Source organism: Trachypithecus francoisi, unplaced genomic scaffold (genome assembly GCF_009764315.1).
Source record: "Trachypithecus francoisi isolate TF-2019V2 unplaced genomic scaffold, Tfra_2.0 Lachesis_group15, whole genome shotgun sequence".
NCBI classification, from domain to species: Eukaryota; Metazoa; Chordata; class Mammalia; order Primates; family Cercopithecidae; genus Trachypithecus; species Trachypithecus francoisi.
The window spans coordinates 10,556,840-10,581,121 of NW_022681460.1; the positions used below are offsets into that span (position 1 = coordinate 10,556,840).

General features: G+C 37.3%; 1 protein-coding gene across 4 annotated transcripts in view; it reads right to left on the reverse strand.

Annotated features, from left to right (window-relative positions):
* Positions 1 to 601: 601 nt before the first annotated feature.
* The window catches only part of WTAP (WT1 associated protein), a 29,830-nt gene continuing 6,149 nt past the window's right edge, over positions 602 to 24,282 (reverse strand). For 2 of the 4 annotated variants that reach the window (XM_033234297.1, XM_033234296.1), the window contains exons 2-8: positions 20,882 to 20,919; positions 18,447 to 18,502; positions 15,353 to 15,411; positions 13,716 to 13,843; positions 9,167 to 9,345; positions 3,983 to 4,137; positions 602 to 1,900 (exon numbers count right to left, since the gene is read on the reverse strand). In XM_033234297.1, coding sequence (XP_033090188.1) covers positions 1,317 to 1,900; positions 3,983 to 4,137; positions 9,167 to 9,345; positions 13,716 to 13,843; positions 15,353 to 15,411; positions 18,447 to 18,502; positions 20,882 to 20,911 — 1,191 coding nt within the window. In that variant the 5' untranslated portion in view covers positions 20,912 to 20,919 and the 3' untranslated portion in view covers positions 602 to 1,316. Of the gene's footprint in view, positions 1,901 to 3,982; positions 4,138 to 8,117; positions 8,948 to 9,166; positions 9,346 to 13,715; positions 13,844 to 15,352; positions 15,412 to 18,446; positions 18,503 to 20,881; positions 20,920 to 24,282 lie in introns of those variants that run through there. The other 2 variants (XM_033234299.1, XM_033234298.1) reach the window with 1 other exon arrangement.

The window sequence follows — 24,282 nt, forward strand, 5'->3', positions numbered from 1 at the left end:
CAATTAAAACTCAAAAAGGGCCAGGAGCTGTGGCTCACTCCTGCAATCCCAACACGTTGGGAAGCCAAGGCAGAAGGATCCTTTGAGGCCAGCATGTGCAACACAGCGAGACCTTGTCTCTACTAAAAATAAACGTAGCTGGGTGTGGTAGTATATGCCTATAGTCCCATGTACTCAGAAGGCTGAGGTGGGAGGATCACTTGAGCCTAGGACTTTGAGGCTGCAGTGAGCCATGACTGCACCACTGCACTTCAGTCTGGGTGACAAAGTGAGACCCTGTCTCAATTTTAAAAAATAAATAAATAAAAATTTTAAAAACCCTAAGAAATATTTAGATGACTATTTTCTTTATACTTCTCTGTATTTTCAAATATTTTGTAACAATTATAAGTCAAGAAAAAAATTTAAGTGTAGCCCTAAACGCCAGCTCCATTTTGCAAAATAAGGCATAAATTAAAAATTATGTGCAAAATCAAAATCGATGCTTGGTCTTAAGTTTCACTGTTGTAGTACTTGAAGGATAATGAGTAGAAATTCAGTGACTCAATGAAAATCGATGACAAATGCTAAACATATACCCAAAACAAAACAAAAACGCTAATTAAGGAGTTACAATAAAAATCTTTATTTAGGTTTGGTCAGTACAGGTAAGATATACTGGAGTCACAGAGCAATATGCATTAACAGGATACAACAGTTCATAAAAACTGAGTAACTATGCACACAAATTTCTTAAACATTCAGTCACCTAAAGAGAAAATGCACAGATGTATGGTGGAAAAAACTGTATCTAACACTGAAACTACTACAGGACTCCATCAATGAGTCCAACTTTTAGTGATAAAAAACTACTGTACTGGGCAAACTTGGCAGTCATAAACCCACATCTACTCTAACAAGTCTGAATGGTGCATAAGTACAGTAACAGCATGAGTAAGAATGCCCTTACACAGCACAGGTTCTAAACAGACATAGATTTATACAGACGTCATTGTGTTATATTTTAAGGAAAAATTTCCATTTACAATTTCACATTAACTCATATAAAAATAACTTGACCCTACACAAAATGTTCTTTTAGCAACATTCAAGGTAATTAACTGTTACAATTTCCAAAGTGGCAGAGGTATTGAAGCAAAAAAAAAAAAAAAAAAAGAAAAGAAAAGAAAAAAAGAAAAAACAAAGAGAAAACAACAACAAAAAACCAAAACGTACACCCACAAAAAGGCAAATTGTGACAAAAGTTTGCATTAATTTTCTGGACAGTATCCTCTCCCAAATTAAATGACACTGTATAAAAATTTGCTGAAAAAATATTACAAAACTGAACCCTGTACATTTACACTTGAGTCCAAGCCATTCTGAACGTGGCGGGAACCCACAGTTCGGTTACCTTTCCCACTCACTGCTTTCTCCTCTTGAGGGTCATGATTGGAGTCTGTGTCATTTGATTGGTGTGTGAGAGAGTTTTCACTGCCCGTGGGAGAGTCTACACTTTCATACCCCGCACTGAGTTGATTTACGTAACCACTACCTCCTCTGCCAGTTCTCTCCTCTGAGCTGTTGGAGGACTTATTACCATTCCCTGGAGAAGAAGGAAAGTCATCTTCGGTTGTGTTGCCCTCCCTGTGAAATCCAGACCCAGACGTCCTCTGGCGGGAGGAGCTACCATTACTTGGTCCGTTTGTCAGACGACTGCAGTCTTTACTTGTGGCCTCCAACTGTTCTACAGGTTCAGAAGCTGTAGTCCTGCTGGTACTTGGGGCAGAGGCCTGAGACTGCTGCTGCTGGTATTGAGCCAACTGCTGGCGTGTCTCCTTCAGCTGCTGCTGCAGAACGAGAATGGTACTCTGCATACCCTCTACTTCTTCATCAAGCTGGATGATGAAGTCATTCAGTTCTGTGCAAAGGAGAGTCAAACCAAGTTTAATATCGCTTATAACATTGAAAAATGTTTCTTTAGTGCCTGCCACAAAGCAAGGCAGTCAATAAATGCTTAAGTAAACAAATAAAATTCTTTTTTTTTGTTGTTGTTGAGACGGAGTCTGGCTCTGTCGCCCAGGCTGGAGTGTAGTGGCCCAATCTCAGCTCACTGCAAGCTCCGCCTCCTGGGTTTATGCCATTCTCCTGCCTCAGCCTCCCGAGTAGCTGGGACTACAGGCGCCCGCCACCTCGCCCGGCTAGTTTTTTGTATTTTTTAGTAGAGACGGGGTTTCACTGTGTTAGCAAGGATGGTCTCCATCTCCTGACCTCGTGATCCGCCCATCTCGGCTTCCCAAAGTGCTGGGATTACAGGCTTGAGCCACCGCGCCCGGCCAACAAATACAATTCTAAAACCACACTACATTTAAAAATTTTGCTTGGAATCTTAAAATATGACTGAGTTTGTTTTGGGGGAAGTCAGATACTTAAAATAATATATAGTCGGCCCTCCACATGCAACCATGGATTCAACCAACTGTAGAAAGAAAATAATCGAGGAAGAAAAAACTGGGTCTATACTGAACATGTACAGATTTTTTCTTGTCATTATCCCCCAAACAATACAGTAAAATAGCTATTTTCATAGCATTTAGATTGTATTAGGTACTGTTAAGTAATTTAGAGATGGCTCAAATGGAAAGATGTACATCGGTTTGTATGTAAATACGACATCATTTTATATGAGGGGCTTATCTGTGGGAGGTCCTGACACCAATCCACCATGGATACCGAGGGCAACTGTATTAAGCAACCAAGTTAAAATTGTTTTAGTCCATCTTGCCATATGCCTGATTACAGCCCCAAAGTTTGACTCACGTTTACCTACGGACCCACTATGGCCAGTCAGTCCCCTTATTCCTGACCCAGTGCCTTAGTTCCACAGCAGCTCTGGCCCTTAAGGACAGCGTGGTCCTCTGTAACATTCCAAAGAGGCCCATGTTCTCAACCAAGGACTGTTATACATATAAGGACAAAAGTCACAGGAAATAATTCTTGAAGATTTTGAAAGGGTAGGTGGTTTAGAAGAAATTACTTGGCTACTGATCATCTTTGCAATTAACCAGAGACACTAATTTTCAATTTAAAATTTCAAATAATTTGGCTATTTTCCTTACTAATAATGCACCTTACAGAGAGGAGAGGCTGGGTGCGGTGGCTCATGCCTGTAATCCCAGCACTTTGGGAGGCCGAGGTGGGTGGACCACCTGAGGTCAGGAGTTCGAGGCCATCCTAGCCAACATAGTGAAACCCCATCTCTACTAAAAACACAAAAAATTAGCCGGGAGCAGTGGCGGGCACCTGTAATCCCAGCTACTCAGGAGGCTGAGGCAGGAGGATCGCTTGAACCCGGGAAGCGGAGGTAGCAGTGAGCTGAGGTCACGCCACTGCACTCCAGCCTGGGTGACAGAGACCCTGTCTAAAACAAACAAACAAACAAAAAAAAAAAACAGAGGAGAAACAGGAGAGATACAGCTACACTTGCACTAAAAAGGATGGAGGCTGACAAGTTTTGTTTATCTCAGCAAATTTAAAGATTAAATCTCTTATTCACTAATAAAACCTTCACAGATACAATCAACTATATTACTTTCAGATCGCTGAAAACTGCCAATGTTTCTAAGATTCACACTTAATGAGAAATGGTTAAAGATATTCTTCCTTTCAAACACTGAATACAAATTTGTCCATCTTTTTAAATAATACAACACCCTTTTATCTTTTACCAAATCCTACCCCCGACTAAAAACAAAAACTTAAGAAATTTTGAACAATAAAGAATTAGGAGGGTGGGGATAAACACACTAAAATTATATGGCTTTTTTTGCTGACTCAACTAAAAATGTTTCATGCATAATAATATACAATCATAGGCGGGGTTAACAATGTACAGAATCTAACCTATAATATTCATGACTGGCAGTTTTAAAAAGCCAATACAAAGTTAAGAGAACTTTTCAACAAAACAAAACAAAACAAAGCACAACAAAAAAACCCTTACCATCCTGACTGCTTTTAAGCTCCTCACTATATTTCTTCTGTAAAGCCAACTCTGCTTCAAGTTGTGCAATACGTCCCTGGGACAGCTGCCTTCCAAGCTCTTGATTCTCCTGGATAAGCATTCGACACTTCGCCATTAACTTTTTCCCTGTTTGGCTACAAAGGAAAGAGCCATCCATCACAAAATGAAGACAAAACTCTGTCTTTGCTTACAATTATTACAGTGATAGATGTCACACATACAAACATAACTATATCACAGCAGATGCTTCCCCATAATTACCATCTTTTTTTCTGGGACACATCCATCTTCTGCATTTCAGTAATTTGCCAACACAGCAGCAAAAATAAACCCTAAACAAAAAGTGCCCAAACAGCTACACCTTGTTTCTATTACATCAATAATCAATTCTGAAATCCATCTGTTTTCATCTCAAATTATCATCTGAAATGGAAACAGAGCCAGTTTTAACACACACCTTGGCTATACCAATATTATTACACTAAGGAATCTAGTGCTTTATCAGAAAAGTTCTTGAAAAGGTACATGCAACATCAATCACAAATGCTTCTCTATGAAAATCAGTACCTACAAATAAAAATGCATGAGAGTATATTTATTCTTGGTAGAAAAAAACATTTAATAAGGATTTTCCTTAACAGGAAGTCCTCCAGCATGGGCAACATAGTGAGACGCTAACTCTACAAAAAATTTTTTTTAAAAATTAGCCAGGCACACATGCTTGTAGTGCCAGCCTCTGGAAAGGCTGAGGTGAGAGGATTGCTTAAACCCAAGTGGCTGACACTGTGACCATGTCACTGCATTCCAGCCTGGGAAACAGGGACTCTGTCTCAAAAAAAAGGAGGAAAGAGGGAAGTTTATGGTACATCTATCTTCCATAACTCTCAAGAATATATCTATTATATTAATTGAGGCACATTCAGCAATTAAGTTTTTTTTTTTTTAAGACTTTATTAACAGAAAAGATCGTCCTTTTGACACAAAAATAAGACCAGTGGTCACGTACCACAATTCAAACATGCAAATATCTGCCAATCTAGGAGTGTCACACTTTCCAGAAATTAGTTTCCAAATGCTAGTGCAACATACTATGGAACCAATGTGCACATACAGAGCAATTACAAATATGTAATGAAAAGCTCAAATGTTTCCCAATAAAATTTTACTGTTTTTCTTTAGCCTCAGCAATAAAAGGAGAAATTATTTGCTTGTTCTTGTAATTATTTATGAAGACAAGAAGAAAAAAATGATCACTTTTAAAGGGATCTAAGTAAATAATTGTGATATTTACCTTTGAGACTTGGAATAAAGACAGTGTGACATTCTTGTCCTTGGGGTAAGTCCAGAATGACCTTATTGGTTAAAATGTTTTTAAAATTCTAGTCTTTCCTTCTTCTAGTGAGGCTTTCACTTGCGTGACACACTACTTCAGTATGCCTTAGAACTTTAAAAATGAGAGCATTTTGTAAATAATTATCAGTCTTTGAAGAAGTTTTGCACGGTTCTTTCACCTACAGCATAATTTTTTTTTGAGATGGGGGTCTCACTGTGTTGCCCAGACTGGAGTGCAGTGGCGTGATCTCAGCTCACTGGAGCCTTGACATCCCCAGGCTCAGATGATCCTCCCACCTCAGCCTCAGGAGTAGCTGGGACTATAGGTGTGCACCAGCACCCCCAGCTAATTTTTGGAGTTTTAGTAGAGATGGGGTTTCACCATGTTGCCCAGGCTGGTCTCAAATTCCTAACCTCAAGTGATCTGCCTACCTCAGCCTTCCAAAGTGTTGGGATTACAGGTATGAGCCACCGTGCCTGGTCGCATGTTTTCTAACCTAACGTAATTCAAGGAAGTTTGTAATTAAGCTTTCTTCCAGAAAATATGTGAAGAGTTAAACCTGGGTTACTACTGCTCAGAGGAGCCGAAGGGTGAAAAGTCACCAGTGAGCATGTGGTAAAGGCTTTATTCTTTGATAACATTATTAGCTGGTGTTCTTGTTCGTTGCTGCTGTAGCTCCAGATTTCCACCATTTCCCATTAGCACTCTCAGGCGTTAGCCTCCACTGAACATCCACTTAGAAATTAACCAGTGGGAAAATGAGAGCTATGCAAGATCATCAAAAGCGATGGAATTCCTTCCACTTTACTGCCTATGCTCTCAAAACTGTCTTCTTGCAAAGTATATATATTTCATTGGTGTTTACAACTAACCTTCTTATTATATGAATTTTAAAGAGTAGAAAAAGACAACTATAAGAGACATTAATTTGTGACCTGACTTAACCCCATATAAAAATGTCACAAATTCTAATGCAAAAAAAGGGTTCGTTTAAAAAGTCATACCTTTTAATAAATAAATGTCTAAGCTAAGATAATCGTATCACATTTAAAACTAGTGATTACTAAAATAAATTTTAACAAAACCAGTTTTGAAAAAATAATTTAATTACAATTGTTTTTGAAATAATTTTTTAAAATTACAAACGAAAAAATCAACCCATTCCTAAAGCCACAAACATAATAGAAAGCATTTTGAAAGATATACCTCTAAACACTCTAAAATGTGTGTATTCTCACATGAATGAAATATTGTAACTGAACTGGACAGGTTATTTCTGAGAATCTTTCTTCCTCAAAATTAAAACAAAAAAACAGTAAAGCGAAGACACACGTGCACGCGCACACACCCCAAAGCAAAACCCATTCCACTACTGGAAATATTCCAGACGGGGGATTGCCTGAGCTATTATTTGTTTCAAATTAGTGCTGTATTTATAGTACCTGATATACTCTGGCTTACAGCCAATTTTACAGAAAAAAATCCATTTATAAGTGATTTAAATAAATTATGATTCCTTAATATAATGGAAATACACTATGTAATCATTAAAAATGTAGTAGTCTAGATACACTAAAAAATGGAAAAATGCCAACTCATCTGTGTTTATGGTATGATCACATTTGTTTAAAATAATATACATGACTGTATATGCATAGAAATTATCTTGATGATACCCAAGAAAAAGTAATAGCAGTTACTGCTCCTAGAGAACAGAATGAGGATGTCAAGGTCACATCAGAGAGTGACACTCACTTTTCATCTCCCCCTTTCTCTATAGTATTTCAATTTTATATACAAGCATGTATTATCTTATTATTAAAAGAGAAAATTTTAACAATGACAAGAAAAAAAACCACAGAACTCATGACTGTTATCTAAGTGGCAAAGAAAGATGCCTGATAAATTTGAGTACATGTTAATAATACATTTTGTGAATTACTTTTCTACTAAATTCTACTAAAAAGATACTTAGGCCATTTCTACTGTGAACGTAAAATGGCATAAAATATATACAAAAGCGTTAATGCAAGCACATAAGCTAATTTCAAACAGATCTGGTTACTTACCCTCCAACCCTCACAAATAGTGAGAATTTTAGAAGCAGGTTTCTTCCTGAAAAGTCACACAAACCACTTCTTCAACCCACCCTCTGCCCCACAATCAGTTCCCTAAAGCACAAACATATAAGATACTTACAATTGATTTGAATGATTAAGAGAGAACTTAAGTCACCCTTGTTAAAACTGCACTTAAACGTTGGGACAAGCTGGAACATTTATCTTCCACTCATCTTAGACTCCATTATCACCAAGCGAAAATTTGAATTGGTGACTTATAGAATGATCTGACGGAAAAAATTCACCTCCAGGATTGGATGGAAGCATGAAGAAAATAATGCCTCATTTATCTAAATGATTAAATGAATTTGCTAGAAATGATCACTATACCTTTTTTCAATTCACAAAATGTCTTACTTAGGCCAGCCCACAGTTCCAACACATTATCTTCTGGCAGGCACCCTGTGAAGCTGTCCCGCAATTACTTTCTACTGTAGTACCCTGGGACAAAGTGTCATAAAAGTAACAAGTGTCAAGTCTCCTTGTCTTTTATGTAGGTCTTTTAAAAATGAGGCACAGCGCCTTTTCCTTCACTTTGAAGAGCACAGCAACAGTATTTCCAAAATGAATCTGCTCTCCACAGCCCCCCCCAAATTAAAATGTTAGAGTACAACAAAATCATCATAATATTCTTTGAACTTAAAAAAAAAAAAAAACCAACTATTTCAAGGCACATTTAATTTAATATCAAGAGTGCAATACAAAAGGCCCAAATACAATGAAGGAACACATTCCCCCATTAACACCAACGACAATGCTCTTTTAAACATGTGCCTGTTGAATGGAATGGGGATTTCATAAAAGTCACTAAAAAAATAATGCAGTGAGTCTCATCACAGCTAATATCCTTATACAATCTAGTTGTGAAATGAATGTTTATAATGCTTCAAACAGTTTCAACCTGAAGTTTGATACCACACCTTCATGTTTGTACAGTCCTCAGTAAGATAATCTACAGTTTTGCAACCATTCAAAGAACAAACCATTGAATAAAACCACATTGATTAAGGCTCAAGCAAGGAATATAGAGCCCCAAACTAAATGGTTAAATATATGTGCTACTTGTACGGACATCTATTATTTGATTCTCTTGTGACTATTAAAAGTTGGTTCTCAGCAAATAAACCCTTTAAAGGCAAAATTCACCTCATTTGAGTTTTGACCCAGAAGTTCAACAACAATCATGAAGTCCACAGTCTTATTGGCAAAACTGATACACAGTGTCTCTAAGTCACTATGCTCAAGGTTAAGAGCGATGCATATTCCATTTTTACATTTTACTGGAATTTTACATGTTCAATTCATGATTTAAAATCTCTAGGTTTTCATTCCTTCAAACTGTCTGAAGACACAGTGTGCCACAGACTTAAGACTTCTGTTTCTCCCTCTATTTTCTTCAAACAGAAACATTTCTCAAGTGTCTACATGTTCTAGAAGGGGAATTTTTCGGAGGTGGCCACTTCTTCGGAATAGTCCGACGCCATCAGGCCTCTGAAGCAAGGGGAAGGGGAAAAGAAAAAAGCTGAAACACAAGGTTCATCTGGTAAGTTTTACATTAACCATTACAAGCTGGACAGTGTAAGAATGTGGCTTTTTTTGGCTCAAAAAGTCTGAGTCTTGGTGTGGAAACGAGTACTTGGCTGTCCCACCACAGCTTTCTCGTAGTGGGACTGTCAGGGAAGTCTTGACTGGGGAGTATGATTTGTTTACCTATCAGGCGTAAACTTCCAGGCACTCAGTTCATTTTGGGCTTGTTCCAGTTTGTCTTTAGTCTGTTCCAGTTCACCTTTCATTTTTAGGAAAAACAAGTTGATCGCTGGGTCTACCATTGTTGATCTCAGTTGGGCAACGCTCGGCTGCTGGACTTGCTTGAGGTACTGGATTTGAGTCTGTGCAAAGCAAAAGAAACAATTACGACCAAATCAAAGGAAACATACATAAGAAGGTGGGGAAAACTCCCTCCATTCACTTGATTTACCAACTCTTTCATTAAGTCCTCCCCTCTTTGATCCTGAAATTCTCTAGAAAAATCTTAAAACTTTCTCGAAAAAGTACAGATTAAAAACTATTTGATGAATATGCTAATTACCCCAATCTGATCACTATACATTACATGTACTGAAACGTCACTAGTCCTTGAATATGTACAAAAATTATTTGTCAATTAAAAAATAACTATTTAAGGTTATTCATTTAGGAACTGAGGCCATTTGATTACATCTCCAAATCTGGAATTTAAAGGGGCTACATACATTTTACTTTACAATCCAAAATTACCAAAAAAAACCAAAAATCAACCTTGTATTTACTAAAAATGCTGACAACCCACTGGAAAAAAGCAAAGTTTAAAATATTAATTACCTAAGAGTTAATGAAGTCTTTTGGTTTGCTTATTTTAATTTTTTGCCTATGGAAATTATTCTATGTAAAGTCCCCTAAAAATACATCAGGTGCAAGATCATAACTTAAAATACACATTTGCATTTCTAAAGGAAAAAATATACAGTACTCAGAGCTACAAGAGTTGCCGTTACAACTATATAAAAGCAAAACTCTATAGGACCTTAGCCAAAATAAAGTATAATTTATATTTTTCCCCCTCTGAATAGATTTGAATCATAGAATTGTAAAGCTGGAAAGTAACTAACGAAACCCAAACTGCTTATTTTGAGATTAAATAACCCAACTATTTAGTTCAGTGCCATAGCTGGGACAAGAACTCTAGTTCTCCAGCCTTCTGATTCCCAGTCTAGAGCTTTTTCCATCACACCAGAACCCTTCTACTTACATATGAAACCTTCAATTTCGACTTCAGTTGTACTATTTATTAGAACACTAAAAATACATTTCTAAAATATGAAATATAGTTATTAGCATTAAATTCATCATTTTCTTCACACTCAAAGTAGGTCCGGCCCAAGATCTAACTCCACACTAAGGCTTAAACAGAATTACAGTTGACATTTTCTAATATAAATTTAGTAAAGGAACAAATATACTAAGTAGTTTGGGAATGTATTTGTTCCATTGAGCAAAAATCTAGTACAACTGCATAGTCAATGTGAAACCAGCTGCTAAGATAACAGAGCAAGAATAAACCATGACTTACAGTGCACTCCACGTACTGACAGGACTGATTAAAACAGTCTACAACACTGACTGAGACTCAGTTACTATTTAGCTTTACAAAGACCCAATAGTCAACACTTTCAATCATGAAAAGAGAGGTGAATCTGACTAGAATAAATTCCATGTTCTACGGAAGAGAACACTGAGTAAAGTGTTTTCAAAGTTAGTTTTATTCCTAAATCTGTTTTGCGTTGATTGGCAAAAGACTAAATGAAAAATAGAAATACCACTGAGGTGAACAAAAATGATAGATTTTACTTACCAACAAAATAGAATACAGTTAAGAACATAGTACATAGTTAAGACTATAGTAACTATGTGGCTAACTTATGTCTTACACTCAAAACTGACCGACTACTGATGTACTTAGCAAAGACTGCAGGTAGACAAAGAGATGATTTAGTATGCTGGACAAACAAAAGATCTACAGAAACAAATGGACTCCTGAGGATGTTATTTTATTTTTTCTAAGCTTAGCTTAATTTGAAACACCAAGAGTAAAAGCAGCAGCTCTGTTTTAAAGGACAGGCACCTAATACAAACCTTTCCACTATTTTTCACTCGCAAGAGGGTAAGAAACCCTCCTTCTCAGGGCCAATCCTTTCAACCATTTGCTTAACCTATTCCCTCCTACCTCCTATAGTACACACAACTCCCATTCTTTCTACTCTTTAAATTCAGCTTCTCTCACTTCCCACTTGCCAGTTCCTCTAGAGCAGGGGTATCCAATCTTTTGGCTTCCTTGGCCAACAACCTCTTAGCTGCCAAATCTAACGAACAATTTTAAATTCGTATTGTACAGAACTTTATGTACACCTTTGTTTTAATCACTTTATATTTTGGGGAAGGAAGAGGGAATGCTGGATTTCCTCAGTTTTCCTAACACCACACTCTACTCTTCTAAAATTTGATCTTTGTAGGCTCTATCCTAGTGCATTGTTACTCAAACGAGACAAGCCTGAAGCTGTGATTCCTCCCTAGATTTTTTTCATTCCTTCCACAACAGCATCCAAACTAAACAAGTCCTACTGACTGTGCCTCCAAAACACCTACTCTGTCCTGTCTGCTATTACCAGTGGCTTCATTTATTTCATCTGGACTACTTTAATAGCCTCACAATTGGTTTTCTTGCTTAAAGTCCTGTTCCACTCAAATCCATCTTTCATACTCAAGCCAGAATGATCTACCTAAAATGTAAATCTAAATCTGACCCATCATATACATCTCTTGCTCAAAAATTCTTCAGTGGCCCCCTCTCTTCTAGAATACCCAAGACTCCAGGCCTGACCTCATCTTTTTTCACTCACCTGAAACTTCATCTTCATCTGCCATATATAATCTTGCCCTTTCCTTGTGATTTTGCTCCTGCTGCCCCGCCCTGTCTGCAAAACCTCACTTGTATTATAACTGGAAAAATAGGAAGTTGTTCAGCTGGCCTATGCAGGTGACAGCTGTTTAAAACAAAAACAAAAACCTGGAAAACGTTAGGTTCCATTATAGTTGAAATAACCTTAAAATCCAGGTCAAGGAGACAAGAGTGATGAGGTATCACCAAAGGCCCGACCAGGCATAATATGATCAAAACCGCCAGTGTATATAGGACAGATGGAGAATCAGAGGTGCATGAATAGCACACACATTGTGATGTGCACACATCAACTATGATGTCAAGAGTAGGAATCCGGAAGAGAAAAGGAATTCAAGACATTCCGATCCTATGAGATATTATCATCAACACCACCTATTCACAATCTATCTCCCAAGTGCTAGCAGTCTAAAGGTAAGATCCATTTTTTGTGAAAAGGGAAATTTGTTAAAAAACATTCATAAGTAACTATGGAGAAAAAAGTATCAGTGGTGTGAGTACAACAAAACTCATAGAAACAAAAGAACACAATGTGGTGAGAAGGTAGAGAAAATGATAATGGCCCAGGTGCGATGGCTCACACCTATATAATCCCAACAGTTTTGGGAGGCCAAGGAGTAAGGATTGCCAAAGGCCAGGAGTTCAACCTGGGCAATATAGGGAAGACCTCATCTCTACAAAAATTAAAAAATTAGCTGGGCTTCGTGGCACGTGACTGTAGTCCCAGTTACTTAGGAAGCTGAAGTGAGCTGTGATTATACCACTGCACTTCAGCCTGGATGAGAGGCCCTATTTCAAGAAAAGGGGGAAATAACAACAAACAACAACAACAACAACAACAACAAAAAAGGAAAGAAAATGATAAAAGCCAGCCTTTAGCAAAGCAAAACATAAATAAGTCATTTAGTAAAAAGTGAAAGAGTAAATAGGTACTTTTGTGGAAATTTAAACAATCTCTGTACAGGAAGTAAAAGGACTGTGACTGAGCCTTAAGGAACACTCTATTGGTAAAACAAACAGGAACAGGACTGTGCCCACAGATTTTTGGTGTCTCCAGTGAGCAGAATACAACCTTAGAAGATTTTAATAACACATTAAAAGACTTCAATATGTATCAAATGAATGCAGAGTACACAAAGAATTGAAGAAACATTCAGATTTTAAAATCAGAAACAAGGATACAGCTGCCTCTAATTATTTTGTATTAATTACACTGCAAGATTGAGTCTAAACTACCAGAGCTGGACGATCAATTATGTCACTAGATTTCAGATCTACGTAGACACAGTAAACACTACACAGCACACATCAAAGTTCTAACAATTAAAAAGGACACGTTGAAGAAGTTGCTGACACTAGGAAAAACAGTTCTATACACAGAGGGGACAAGAGAGCAGAGGTAAAGTCATCAGATGGCTTTCCTAACCAGTGAAAGTAAAGCAATAGGAAGCAAATGCTCTTTTATTGATTATACCCTCAGACACCAAGGTATCTGAAAAATGTCTGAAATTGATGAACTAATATTTACAATGCATGAAAATTTCAAAAAACAACTTAAAACTTTTGATTTCTTGGCCACAAATTTGTTTAAATGAAGAGACATTATCAAAATTTTTCGCCTAGTATACTTAAAGCTGTAAGTGTACATATCTATAAAAAAAAACCTCTTATATTTAGCATTAAGTGTTTAAAATTAACATGCAATGAGGCGGACTAGAAACCAATTCCTCAACTAAAGACATTTATATAACTTGAAATACTTACAGTACACTCTTGCATCTCTTGTTCCTTGGTTGCTAGTCGCATTACAAGGATGTTTTCCCTGCGTGCAGACTCTTGCTGTTGTTGCTTTAGTTTTTCTTCAGACTCTCTTAGGCCAGTTACATCATTAGCTGATGATTTAAAAAATATATATAAATATAATTTTAAGATCAAGTTTAAATACCTCTGTCAAGAATTAAAAACTAGGGTCAAAAAATTAATCAAGTCTTTAACTTCCATCCTAACTACTTTTATAACAAGCAATTTATTTCCTGGTCATGACAGCTTATTTAGAAGGCAATGTGTCCAATAGTGCTCCATGACTACCAACTGAATTATGTTTTTATAGTTTCACCTATTTCCAATAGAAGACAGGAAACATTTGTGTTATACAGTATTCACAAAATCCTGATGAGTATGTTTTAACCTATTTAATATAAAAATGCTGTCTGGGCAGTGGCTCATGCCCGTAATCCCAGCACTTTGGGAAGTGAGGCGGGTAGATCACTTGAGGCCAGGAGTTTGAGACCAGCCTAACATGGTGAAACACCATCTCTACTAAAAATACAAAATTAGCCAGTCGTGGTGGTGCATGTCTGTAATCCCAGCCACTTGGGAGGCTGGGGCAGGCGAATGACTTGAACCTGGGAGGCGGAGGTTGCACTAAGTCCAAATTGTGCCACTGCATTCCAGTCTGGGCGACAGTGCGAGATTGTCTCAAATAAACAAGCAAATAAATAATATGGTAGTAACTGCTAGACAATTTGTTTTTTACACTTTGAGGCAGGATCTTACTCTGTTACCTAACAGGAGACCAGTGGCACAATCAGGGCTCACTGTAGCCTTGACCCCCCAGGCTCAAGTGATCCTCCTAATTTTTTTTTTTGGTAGAGACAAGGTCTCCCTATGCTGCCTATGCTGGTCTCAAACTCCTGGGCTCAAGTGATCTTCCTACCTTGGCCTCCCAAAGTGCTGGGATTATAGGTGTGAGCCACTGTGCCCAGCCTTAATTGTTCATAATGTTCATGATGTCTTTGGATAACATAGTCACGTAAAATTAGAATTTCAGGGTATTAACCCTTCTGAAGTTAGAAAACAATATATATTGGTTTTTATATTCAACAAATAGTATGTGGTTCAAACAGTAAAAAGTGAGACTAAAATGGCTTAAAATGATAAACTTTATTTTCAGATGTACAAAATTTGTAAATATATATTACATACAATTAAGTTATACATATTAATTTAAGCTATCAAAAATCTGTTACTAGTTGCTTCTATTTATTTCTCTTCTAGACTAGTAACTCACGCTTCAAGTCAAATTCCTATGTAGAAGGGGTTAGGGACAAGTAAGAAAAGTTTCAAGTAGTTCTGAGTTACTGTATCTATACTCAGAACCTTGCATATAATTCTGCTAAGTCACGCCATTACATGAGTATTACATGTCTGTCTTCTCCAATGACTGAGACTACGTCTCATTCACCTTTATATTTTCTTGCACCCAAAAGTGCCTATTATAGTTCTTATAATAAAACACCAGAAAAATTACATTTGCTGTAATAAAACCAATTACCCTTTTGATTGTAACAATGATCAAAAGGAGATTATTCAGTCTTTAAGAAGCTAAAACTCAAACTTACAGTTAAGATCTGTGTACTTGCCCTCCAAAGCTTGTACATATGCTTCATATTGTTTCCATCTAGTAAAAAAACCATACATTAGTTGTTATAATAAAATAGCTTTTATTAAATAAACTAGAAGATATCTATAAACTCACAGATTTTAGTAATACTGAGCATTCTGCTGAATGATTTTTCATTTTAAATCTAGTTTTCTTAGTCTCGCTCTGTCCCCCAGGCTGGAGTGCAGTGGCACAAACAGGGTCTGGGCTCAAGCAATATCCCTGCCTCAGCTTCCTGTATAGCTGGGACCAAAGGCACATGGCTAATTTTTTGTAGAGAGGGGGTCTCACTGTTGCCCAGGCTGGTCTTGAACTCCTGGGCTCAAATGATCCTCACACCTTGGCCTCCCAAACTGCTGAAATTACAGGCCTTAGTCACCACACCCCGGCCTAAATCTAGTTTAACTGATAATAAAGTAGTCCCTCATTATTCCTTCCCATTTTACAGGAAAGAGGTAAAAGGAGATATATAGAGAAGGTGTTTTCTGCTGAGAACATGCCAAGCGTGCTCTGGATGAGATCAAACCCCAGATTTGGTTTGATACTTTGGTATCACTGACGATGTTCAGGATAATCCTGGATTACAGAAGTTGGAAAAAAAAATCCTATTGCTACTTTCATATGTTGTCCCCTTGGAACAAAAGGCATATTAGAAATGTGCCTAATTATGTAGAATCGAAAGTTCTTTATTTTGGCTCTTTTGTGAAAATACCATGTGACTCTTCTCAAGGTAATATCAATTTCTGCCTGTAAACACAGGGGGAGAATACAACATTTTTCAAGACTGTAATTTAACAATCACATCTAACTGGCAGAAACCTGCATGCCATACGCTATCAGAATACAAGGGAACTGTTTTTCTTCATTATACTTCTCTACCTTGAACACATACACTGCTAAGTCTTCCTAGCAATAAGGATTTTTCCCAGTCTTATTAGGCAGTTCCTAATGGAAAGTACCCTGCCCTGAATGTCTGTTCTCCTGCATACTTAAGAGCCATATTTTCAAGCTGCTCTTAAGGTACAATTAATTAAAATTTGGCTTTAGAAAACCATTTTATAATCTTAAGAACAGGCTTGCCATGAGTTATTAATGTTACAACATAACGAACAAAAAGGCTCACGCCTGTAATCCCAACATGGGATTTTTTGAGAGGCCGAGGCGGGCGGATCATGAGGTCAAGAAATCGAGACCATCCTGGCCAACACAGTGAAATTCCGTCTCTACTGAAAATACAAAAAAATTAGCAGGACATGGTGGTGCATGCCTTTAGTCCCAGCTACTTGGGAGGCTGAGGCAGGAGAATCACTTGACTGGGAGGCGGCGGTTGCAGTGAACTGGGATTGCACCATTGCATTCCAGATTGGTGACAGAGCGAGACTCTGTCTTAAAAAAGAAAAAAAGAAAAACCTTCTTAATACCAAACTAATCCACTTTCTATATAAACACTACTGTTAAGCTAAGGTCATGCTTTGTTTTTATGGCACTTACAACCTAGGACACGTACAGTTTACCAAATATTTGGGGATATATAAGAGAAAGGTCTCAGTGGAGGCTATAAAAGAACAATTTATTTTAGAAAAACAGAAAAATATAAAAACTGAAGCAAGAACATGTATATCACAAGGATACAAGGTATAGACTAGTTAAATAAGTAGCAGTTGGTTTAAAATCACCAAGGAAATTAAAGAGAAAAAAATCCACCTAAAAGTCTTACATGAGAATTCCCTAAGGAAAGATGTTAAACTGACTCCAAGGTAACACATTGCATATAATTTAGAAACCTTAAAGGTATCTTAAAATAAAACATTTCTATGATTCTTTAAGATTACTGATTTTTCCCCTCCTACAGTTAAATCAAGAAAATGACTGCAAAGACTAACCAGAGCAATTATGTAAGAAGGCATAAAAAGAAGTGTACAATCCCAGAGGTAGGGAAAAAAAAAATCATGGCCGGGCATGGTGGCCCATGCCTGTAATTCCAGCACTTTGGGAGGCCGAGGTGAGAGAATCACTTCAGGTCAGGCATTCAAGACTAGCCTGAGCAACACCTCACCTCTATTATAATTTATACATACATTATATATATGTATATATGTTATTGTTTTAACACATGTGTTGTTGTTTTAATAGTTAAATAAACAAACAAACAAAAAACCCAGCATTGAGTAGTAGTGCATCTTAAGGTAAGTATCTACTTCAACATAAGACAGAGTGTTTTAGAATACCAACAATTTAAGTTTTATGTGCAGGAAGACAAAGGTATGCAATGGAAACTGTCCTATGTATGAGATTATGGCAAAAAAAAAAAAAAAAAGATAAACAGTGTGTTCATAATAAAGTAGCTGTGCAAAAGTTAAAGCAGGAAATTGTCACACTGTAGGAAACAACAAAATCTGTGTTACTCTATCTCACAAAATATCTTTTCTCTCCCCCGCTTTCAGCTTGTTAAAATACTCATTTTATTTTTATCTAAAAGTTATCAAAACTATAAAACACAGAACACACTACTTCCTGATTTCTTACACAATCTATAAAGATTATATGCTGTACTTGACAATCTGCTTTTGTAAGACATTTATAAGACAACCACAGAAATTCAGAACTGGATGTCACCTTTAAAAATAACTTAACCCAACCCCTTCAACTTACAGATGAGAAAATGAAGAGTATAAAGTTAAATGAGCTGGTCAAAGTCACGCTAATAAGAAAAAGTAACCTCACTTCATTAGTAAATTATGTATTTCTTCCATAAATATAAGTTCATCTTTTAGGATTACATTTTTTTTTCAAATGTTAAACACGAAAAGAAAAACTACACAAAACAAGCCATATATTTGTTAAACTTATAGCTTCCTAGTAGTTCTTTAAAGTGTTACGTTTTCCTCAGTGTTAATATAAGAAATAGGTCATAGTATGTTCAAAAAGTACATTAAATTATTTGAGGATATAACAACATTAAAAATAATATCTGGCACAAAGACAATTACAGTGTAGAGGCATAATACAATGTTCTATACAAAGATTTTATTTTTGAACAAATAACATTTTACCTTAGAATTAACTCATCTCTTGCCATAACTTTGAAGTCTGTTTCACTCAGTCGAACCTATAAAGAGAATTACAATATGAATTGAGTGATCTTCCTGACGACACAAAGCTCTATGAGACCTATGAAACACCTCCTGAGTGTGAGATTTAAACAGCTCAGTACATACTTATCACTAAAAATAATTATTTTATTACAAAAGTTTTTTTTTTTTTAAGGTAAACTATTTGTTATCTTATCAATGGGCATCATCATTAGGAAAATGCACATTAAAATCCCATCATTAGGAAAATGCACATTAAAATCACCACACACTGATTAGAATGGCTAAAATAAAAATTAGCGGCAACACCAAATGCTGGTGAGGATTCAGAGAAACTGAAGTTTCCTACACTGCAGGTGAGAATGTAAAATGGTCTCAAAAAGATATATACTACATGATGTCGTTTATATATCACTCTGAAATAACAATTACAGAAATGGAGATAAACTAGTGGTTGCCAGGGGTCAGGCATGGAGAGGGAGGGGGTAGATGTGGCTATAAAATAATAACTCAATGAAGCTTTATGGTAATAGTTCAGATATGTATCTTGATTAATGATGGTTACACAAAGCTAGACATGATAAAACTGCATATAGCTCTTCCCCACTCCCCCCACAAACAGTACAAGTATAACGTGAAATGTGCATAAGCTCTGTGTACCAATGTCAATTCCCTGATTTTTAGTTATTAGAGATGTCTGCTAGTCATGCAAGACGTTAACAATGAAGGAGGCTCAGTGAAAGCTGCACAGAACCTCTCTGGACATTTATTTGCAACTTCCTGTGAATCTATAATTATTTGAAAATAAAAAGTTGAAAGAAGGGCATAAGCTGACATGCTTCAAAAATTGAGAAACAGTATATTCGCTATACCAAATAAAGGCTGTAAAGGTGAGATAACTCTCCTATTTCAGTATAAAATTAAGGCTTTGGTGGGCATTGTGGCTCATGCCTCCTGCACTTTGGGAGACTGAGGCAGGAGGATATCTTGAAATTCAGGAGTTCAAGATCAGCCTGGGTAACATGGCAAAACTCCATCTCTACCAAAAAATACAAAAATTAGGCATAGCAGCACACCTGTAGTCTGAGCTACTTTTGGGGGCAGAGGTGGGAGGATTGCATAAGCTGGGGTACGAGGCCACAATGAGCCAAGATTGTACGACTGTACTCCAGTATGGGCGACAGAGTGAGACCCTGTCTCAGAAAATAAAAAATAAAAAGAAAATAAAGGCTTTATTAGTACTTCCTTATTTTATTAGTATTTTCCTTATTTCACTTAAATTTTTTTCCTTAAAAATGTTTCAAATTATAATACTAACCAGTAAAATAGTATTACCATAAAATAGAATGGGGGGGACTATCATAGTGTAATATATTAAAAGGCTGCCAAAGGCAGCTCACGCTTATTATCCCAGCACTTTGGAAAGCAGAGGCAGGTGGCTATCTCTTGAACCCAGGAGTTCGAGATCAGCCTGGGCAACATGGCAAAACCCCATCTCTAAAAGAAACACAAAAATTAGCTGGGTGTGGTGGCACGTACTTGTAGCCCCCAGATACTCAGGAGGCTGAGGTGGGATGATCACTAGAGCCCAGGAGGCAGAGACTGCAGTGAGCTGAGATTGCACCACTGCACTCCAGCCTGGGCGACAGGGCAAGACCCTGTTCCAAGGGAGGAAAATCAAAGGCTACCAGAGGCAACACACAGTAATTCTCAGATTATGAAAGTATAATACAATCCTTTACTCATTTTATGAGTAATTTGACTCCACAACAGGAAACTTCTGTAGTATCTACTCACTTAAATATTCAGTTTAGTTAAGCACATGCCCTGCTTTCCCAATTGAATCACAAATTCCTCCGAGAGACTCTTTTATAACATCCACTGTGTGTGTGTGTATGTAAGAGTAAACTCGAGGTAGGAATGCACAGCAGGGGGAGATTGAGACTAGACAAAAAAATTTCAGAGACAAAAGTAGAACTTGAAAACTAGCTATAACCATTTTTTAAAAATAAAGTAGTTTTTAATTATAATCAAAGGGATTTACACTAGGAGAAGAATAATATACTCATAATCTCCATTTTTGACATTATTTGTATATATGTAGCTGGAAATATTCACATAATGAACGTTAAGAGTAGACCACGGGAATATTATTATAACTAAAGTTTTCCAAAATCTGAAAATATTCCAAAAATATACTGATATAAGATACAACATCTAGCACATTGTACAACTCCAATGCTATTATTGTTATAAAGGCAAAGAAATGAGAAATAAGCAAACAATAATCCTTCAAGTCTATTTTTTTTTAAAAAGTGCTTACAACTGCTTAAAAAAAAAAACAAAACCCAAAACAAAACAAAACAAAACAAAAAACCCAAAACCAAAACCCATACCTTCTTGGGAAGAGGTTCTTCGTTGGTCATCTTGAATCCTAAAAAAAAAGTGGAGGGAAAACAAGTTCAATTGATTTTCTTCCAGTGAAAGTAGGAATAAAAAATACTGACTCAAATCAATTTATTAGTGAACTAAATTACTGTCGAGTAATTACAATTTAAATAATTTAAAAAGTTTTAGATTTACAAAAAGCGGCAAAGATATTACAGAGTTCCTATATACTCTACACCCAGATCCTCCCCTGTTAACATCTTCCATTATTATAGTTACTGGGTAGTTTTTACAAATTCCCTCATAAAAAAGCTGATCAGCCATTCAAATCATTTGATGTCACCATAAAGGGTCAAGAGAAATATAATTTTTCATCACACTATTACAATCCCCCTATGAAAGTCTCGTCACAGACGTTGATACTGACCTCAAGTAGTATCCTAGCCATGTTGCTAAGGGGCTATTAAAGGGTAATACCAGCTTAAGTCTTCCTTTTATAGCATTAGGTTGTTAAAGCAAGGCAGTACCTACCACAGTCATAATTTACTACTGCCCAATAGTTTTTCTTTTAGATATATTATATATTTTATTTTTATTTTTTTGAGACACAGTCTCATTCTGTCGCCCAGGATGGAGTGCAGTGGTGCGATCTCGGCTCACTGCAACCTCCGCCTCCTGGGTTCAAGCAATTGCAATTCTCTTGCCTCAGCCCCCCAAGTAGCTAGGACTACAGGTGCAAGCCACCATACCTGGCTAGTTTGTGTATTTTTAGTAGAGATGGGGTTTCACCCTGTTGGTTAGGCTGGTCTCGAACTCCTGACTTTGCGATCTGCCGGCCTTGGCCTCCCAAAGTGCTGGGATTACAGGCATGAGCCACCGCACCCGGCCTATATTTTGAAATATATGTATATGCTAGGTGTGATGGCTCACGCCTGTAATCCCAGCATTTTGGGAGGCTGGCGGGTGGATCACTTGAGGTCAGGGGTTCAAGACAAGCCTGGCCAACATGGTGAAACCCGGTCTCTATTAAAAACAAAAAAATTAGCCGGGAGTAGTGGCACACGCCTATGATCCCAGCTACTGGGGAGACTGAGGCAGAAGAATTGCCTGAACCCAGGAGGTGGAAGTTGCAGTGAGCTGAGATGGCACGCCACTGCATTCCAGCCTGGGCAACAGAGACTCTATCTCAAACAAACAAAAATTCATCTACACGTGTATGTCACACCTTAATAAAAATATTCCTACGGTATTTAATTTTATGCCAAATATTCTGCATCTCAAAATTAGCTTATTATACAAAATTCACTTAACCCTGTTTCAAAGATAGGTTAATGAATTCAAGTAGAGAACACTTTATTATGCTATTTTTTTAGAATGAATGCTAATAGCAGCTGTTATTTATTAAACTACAAATCCATACAATAAAAAAAGACAAAGGAAAAAATGGGTAATAAACGTACCTTAAGCATCACGTTAAAATACAAGGTCGGAAAAAAAAAGTATACAACATGAAGAGCTAACCTGACAAACATAAAATCTTTATATAAAAATTCTGAGGATTAAAAAATTGAATCAGGTTCTGAGTACCAGTGATCTTTTGAAAAGCATCTAAATTGCAACTGGCATATTAATAATTTATACAAATTAAGAAATTAGTTCTTATACTAGTTATTCTTATTCTTTCTTAAGAGATAGGGACCTACCATAGTGCCCAGGATAGTCTTGAACTCTTAAGTCATCTTCTCACCTCAGCCTCCCAAGTAGCTAGGACTACACGTGCAAGGATCATGCCCAGCCCTAGGTATTATTTCTAATAGCACAGTCACGAATGTTCCCTTACTTTACAGTATTTATGGTTTATTTTACTTACCCATACTTACTATAAATTCTAAACTACTAGAAATTTGACCAAAAGCTTGGTATGTTAAACTGAATTTTTTTTTTTTTTTTTGAGATGGAGTCTCACTCTGTTGGCAGGCTGGAGTGCTGTGGCACCATCTCGAAAGCTACTTGAGGCTGGTGTGGTGGCTCACACTTGTAATCCCAACACTTTGGGAGGCTGGCGCAGGAGAGCTGCTTGAGCCTAGGAGTTTGAAACAAGCCTGGGCAATGTGGTAAGACCCTGTCTCTCATTAAAACAAACAAAACACACAAACACCAAAACTACCTGATTTCTCCCACTTGATTTTGAGGTTCCTCAAAAGGAGATAACCTTTCAACAGCATTTTTTATACTATGTACAATCTCAACTCTACTTTATAAATGAAACATTCTAATCATACTGTTATTAAATCCTGGTTTTCAGATTAAGTAAATTCTGTTGAAGAAAGCAGAATTCAGAGGAAAAATCATAAATTGATCTAGGTTACTGGCTTGCTTCTTTCTCTCTTTAATCTTTTTTTTTTTTTTTTTTGGAGATGGAGTTTCACTCTTGTTGCCCAGGCTGGAGTGCAATGGTGCAATCTTGGCTCACCGCAACCTCCACCTCCTGGGTTCAAGTGATTCTCCTGCTTCAGCCTCCCAAGTAGCTGGGATTACAGCATGCGCCACCACACGCAGCTAATTTTTTTTGTATTTTCAGTAGAGACAGGGTTTCTCCATGTTGGTCAGGTTGGTCCTGAAATCCCCACCTCAGGTGATCTGCCCACCTCAGCCTCCCAAAGTGCTGGGACTACAGGCGTGAGCCACTGTGCCAGGCTTTTTTTTTTTCCTGAGACAGAGTCTTGCTCTGTCACCCAGACCAGAGTGCAGTGGTGCAATCATGGCTCACTGCAATCTTGACCTCCCAGGCTCAAGTGATCCTCCCCGCCTCAGTCTCCTGAGTACCTGGGACTACAGGCATGTGCCACCACACTCAGCTAATTTTTGTACTTTTTGGTAGAGACGGGATTTCACCATGCTGCCCAGGCTGGTATCGAACTCCTGGGCTCAAGCAATCCAACTGCCTCGGCCTCCCAAAGTGCTGGCATTACAGGCGTGAGCCACTGCACTCTGCCTTCCCTCTTTAATCTTTCTTAAGGGATATAGTAAACTGATAAAAACCTCAGTATATTATTTGTTTCTGAGCTAACTGTAAAAAGTCTATTTCACTGAGCAAGTCACTCTGTCCTATGAAGACATAAACCATATTACTATGAATAAAATGTATATATTTTCTTCTTTAAATTGGTTCCTGCCTACTTTATGACCCTTGTTGCCCAGTTTATAATCTCTGCTGCTATTATAGAAAGCCGCTTTGTAACTACCTTAACCTGGTGGCAGTCATTTTAATCATTTGAGAAACCATCACCATATTTAACTCCACATGTCTAACTACTTCTATTTTAGCATGACACGTGCATCCACTCCATTAGACTGCAAAGTCTTAGAACTCAGATATCAAAAACGGCATTTCCTTGTAATTTCCCAT